The sequence below is a fragment of the Microtus ochrogaster genome, unplaced genomic scaffold (genome assembly GCF_000317375.1).
Source record: "Microtus ochrogaster isolate Prairie Vole_2 unplaced genomic scaffold, MicOch1.0 UNK76, whole genome shotgun sequence".
Classification (NCBI taxonomy): Eukaryota; Metazoa; Chordata; class Mammalia; order Rodentia; family Cricetidae; genus Microtus; species Microtus ochrogaster.
In genome coordinates, this window is record NW_004949174.1 from 1,309,632 (window position 1) to 1,314,405 (window position 4,774).

Sequence of the window (4,774 nt, forward strand, 5' to 3'; positions counted from 1 at the left end):
AAGGAGAAGTGGCATGCCCCATGCACAGAGCTGCAAGGAGAAGTGGCATGTCCCATGCACAAAGCTGCAAGAAGAGCCATGTCCCAAGCACAGAGCACTTCAGACATAAGACTCAGCTTTTGTTGAAGGCACACATGGCACAGCCAGAGGCAGGAAAGTGCAGAGGGGGCCAAAGCTGAGTAAGGCACGGGAGATGGATGGGTCAACCTCTGAGGGTCTTCTATGGCTATCTTTTTTTTTTTTTCCCAGAAAGGGATGTATATTTATACCTCAGAAGATTATACAACCCAGTGCTGCCTTTGAAAGGAAAAAAAAATTCCTTCCAGACATATGGATGCTAAGTCTGCCCTTATAATTTTATTCTGTGCCACATGGCACCCTGAAGTTTTAGGATCTGAGCACAGGACTGACTCGGGACACCCAGACTTGCTCAGAGACACCTTCGTCTGTCACTTTAGCTTCTTCTCTATTAGAAAGAACATGAGCTACACAACTATACCAACTATACCAAGCCAGGGCCCTGCATAGTAGAAAATACAGCCAAAGGGTTTCAGAAACTAGATCTTACCTCCACAGCAGGTTTCTGAATGCATCTGCTGCCAACTTCTGTAAACATTTTCCCCAATGAGCTTCTGACCTAATAAAGACTGCTCGGCCACTGAGACTATGTTTGCCCTAAGCCAAATAAACAGCTGGATACGAGCTGGTGGATGTGCTGTTTCCAAGTACCCCGATGTTCCAGGCCAATAGGGCACCTGGATCCTGGTAGAAATGTTGTGTCTTTGTTAGTTAAGCATCTATAACAGGATACAACCTCAACAGGAGGGCTATCTGGAAGGTTAACATGTGCATCTGGAAACTGAGGAGTTTGGGGTATTTGGATAGCATGCTCAACATCACAGGGCTCACAAGAGACTGGGTGGGGCTGAAACTCTAGGGGGAGTGTCTCATTCATTCACTGTCTAATCCATCAGCTGTCTCAAAGAATGAGTTGTTGAACAGATTCTGGGAAAAGTGACCAATCCTTATACTCACAGCTGGCAGTCTATGTAAAGAAAAAGAAGTGGGTTAGAAAGACATCAAATGGCTTGCCTTGCACTAGGCATATAAAATCAGTCAGAGCAGAACCCTCCATCTGTGTTTTCACGGACGGAGGCGGGCTTAGCAAGGGTTCTAGAATATTCCAGGCAGAAAGAGCATTAAGTAATGCCTAGGCTTCCTACAGTAGAAAGCATTCTGAATGAGCAGAGTTCTTGGGTTCCAGCCACAGGGGTGCGCTAACACTTACACGTTGTCCACACTCGCTCAAAACCCTAGCGCATGCGGGAGGAACAAGCTCTGCAGAGCAGAAGGGCGGTACAAACATCTGCACTTTTCAGGGAGCTAGGAAATAGGGTTTCTCCCAAAGACAGGCGAAGCTTCCCTGGAGTGTGTGCATGTCTCCACCGTGTGGACACTCTTAACACTGTATTACACTCAATCCACTCCCCAGCAAGAGCAATGAAGGAGTCTTTCATCACAGGATACAGAAATCTCAGAGGAACCAGCACATGGGCTCAGATATCAAGATGAAATGAACGATGACCAGGTCAGCTGTGCCAGAAGCCCAAATCTCCTAAACCATAGGAAAAGATTCAACTGTGCACACTTTTGCTTTATTACTGCACACATTACTGTTTCCAGTGTTTGTGGGATGCTAGAAACACACAATGCTGCTGACTGGGCCTGACTGATGCAGACCATTTACCAGCTATTCTGTATGGGAGAAAATGCTTAATACTGTAAAAACTTAGTAGCTTTTGTTTTTGGAGGTTTTACTACCTAAAATGGTCCTAACTTCAGCACAAAATCCAAACACCTCTATGCTTTAAAATGTTTTTTATTAAAGATTTTTTCTTCTTAAATAGCTTTTATTGTGTGTGTATGTGTGTGCACACACACCAGTACACACAACAATGTCCAGTGTCCTGTGCTCTCTTTCCCTCTCTGACACATGGTCTCTTACTGAGGTGAAGATAGGGCAGTAGATAGTAAGCCTCCGTGACTCTCTTTCCTTTTACTCCCCCACAGTGCCAAGTTAAATTCCATAAAGTCATGCCTAGCTTTTTATGTGGATGCTGGGATTTGAACTCAGGTCCTCCAGCAACTACCCTAACCCACTCAGCTACCTACCCAGCTCTACACCTGTGCCAATGTGTAGTTGAGGCTGGAGAGATAGCTCAGTGGCTAAAGGCACTGGCTGCTCTTAAAGAAGACTTGAGTTTGATTCTCAGCTTGTGGTTAGCTCACAACCATCTGTAACTGAGGGTCCAGTGGAACTTTGAGTTGCAGGGGTGTCCAATATCCTCCTCTGACCTTGGCAGGCACCAAGCACACAGATGGATACACAGACAAAATGGCACACAATAATAATAGGAAGAAGATGAGCTGCACCATTTCAGCACAGCCAAGAGGGGCTGGCAAGATGGTGTAGCACAGTAGATACAGTCAATAATCTCTGGAACTACTTTCTCTCTCTTTTTCCAATAATACATTCTTTTTTAAAAACATTTATTTATTTATTATGTACATAGTGTTCAGCCTCCATGTATGCCTGCAAGTCAGAAGAGGGCACTAGATCTCATTACAGGTGATTGTGGGCCACCATGTGGTTGCTGGGAATTGAACTCAGGACCTCTGGAAGAGCAGTCAGTGCTCTTAACCTCTGAGCCATCTCTCCAGCCCCAATAATATATTCTTAATTATGCATCTGAGCGTGGGTATGTATAAGCAAGTGGAGGTACCCACCGAGGATGACAGGTAGGATTCCTTGGAGCTGGACATACAGGTGGTTTGTAAGTTACTTGACATGGGTGCTGGGAATTGAACTTGGCTCCTCTGGAAGAACAGAGCATGCTCTTAACTAGTGAGCCATCTCTCTAGCCCAGGGCTCTGTTAATAGGCAGCTGATCACTTGTAAGTTATCTCACCTTCCCATTCCAGTTTCCTTGTCTTATCAGCCCAGGACGGTGACACTGTTTACCCTTAAGGATTCTGTAAGGATGGAGCAAGGTAACACATACAAGTACCAACTCAGTAACACCACCTGGTGGGGGCTCCAGCCATTACTAACGATACAGAGACACGACTGGTTCTCCATCCCCATTCTATGGAGCATGAATATGGCTGCTAGCCCTGACTTTTCTTATCTATAATTTTCATTGCTAGGACACTAAGGGTGGGAATGGTCTCACAAAACTTCAAAGCACATCTCAGGCAGGCAAGATAAAGAGATATAAGTGACAGTTACAACATACCTGAAAGTGTGGCTACAGATGAGCCTCCCCCTGCCCCGCCCCATGGCCCCCAACTCCCTCTCATACACCAGACCAGGTACACTCCACTGCTTATGAAAGACTATCAAACACATCGCGGTGGTGAGTCTTTAACTCATAGAGGAGTAGCAGAGAAAGACAGAGCTCCTGTTTCTCCCTTTAGTTACCCACTCATACGTACACCCAATCAGAAGGACCAGTGAGCTCAGATGCACATTGTACTAGGGACTCAGAGAGCACAGCAGGAAGGGGAGGGAGACATTAATTTATCAACGCATGCTCAGGACGACTTTGAATAGTGGTAAGCTTTGAAAGGAGCCTACCAGGGCACACAGATGTGGTGAGGCTGCAGGACAAGGAACCTTTCCAAATGGAAAGGCCAGCGGGAGTAAGCCTGGCAGAAAGCAAGGAGACAGAATGCCAGTCTGGAAACAGTGCAAAGGCGGTGGGGCTGGAGGGAGGTAGTGGAAATGGAAGATGGAGGGGGAGGTGCAGCAGAGGAGAGCCAGGAGGGAGGAGGAGGGGAGATGCATGAGCTCTGTGAGGGAGGGAGCAGTCAGGCCCACCAGCCCAGGGAGGCTAAGTCACCAGCCGGGCAGTGTCCATGGCAAGGCTGGTATAAGGGTATAGGGAGCAGTCATTTACATAGTGAAATTTTGTGGGTCCCGAGCTGAGTCTGTCTACCTTTCCTTTAAATCACAGCCCAGCAGTGTCCCCATCACACCATGGAGCCTCTGGCAGCAGCAGATGAGGCAGCCAGCACCAGTTCTAGAGACCTCTTAGTAAAGGAAGGCAAAGAGATGCGAGGGCCAGGCCTTCCCACCTATTCACTTACCCGCTCGTGATGTCGTCACTCCGGATGTTCTTGCTCAGGACATCCCCATCACTCATGTAGCCAGGGGCATCCATGCTGATGCCTTCCAGGTCCACCTCATCGCCTCCCTTGTCCGAGACGTCCACGTGGCAGATACTGCTGCCCCTGGAGGCCAGCTGCCTTCTCAGAGGGGCAGAGTAGACATAGCGGCCGGCCTCTGCGCTGATGAAGCGGCTGGCATTGGCTCGAGGTGGGTACCCATTGCCCATTGAGGGGGCATCGCCTGCCTGGAGCCGAGGGCTGGACTGGCCGAGTCTCCAGGACAGAGGAGTGGGCCTTCCTGTCAAGCTGAGGATGCTGCGGCCACTTATCTCCGTGGTGACATTGGTGTCAAATGTAGTTTCTAATGTACTGAAAACATAAAACCAATTGGGGTTAGACTCCAATGTGCCCTGCAGGCTAGGTGGTTTTTAAATATTCATAATTGTAAAAACAAACAAACAAAAAAAGAACTTCTCATTTACAAAGCGGGATGAAACAGCAGGTACCGGGTACCACCTGGTATGATTCCTTTATTAAGAAGGAGAAAGAGAAGCTGTGCATCTACCTATACATTCTGTTCTTTTTTTTTCTTTTTTTTTTTTTT

The 4,774-nt window shown here is 47.4% G+C and overlaps 1 protein-coding gene across 11 annotated transcripts in view; it reads right to left on the minus strand.

Annotated features, from left to right (window-relative positions):
• Nav2 (neuron navigator 2) overlaps positions 1–4,774 on the minus strand; it is a 625,974-nt gene that overhangs the window by 132,637 nt on the left and 488,563 nt on the right. For all 11 annotated transcript variants that reach the window (XM_026777610.1, XM_005370351.3, XM_005370352.2 and 8 more), the window contains one exon: positions 4,150–4,539. In XM_026777610.1, coding sequence (XP_026633411.1) covers positions 4,150–4,539 — 390 coding nt within the window. The remainder of the gene's footprint in view (positions 1–4,149; positions 4,540–4,774) is intronic.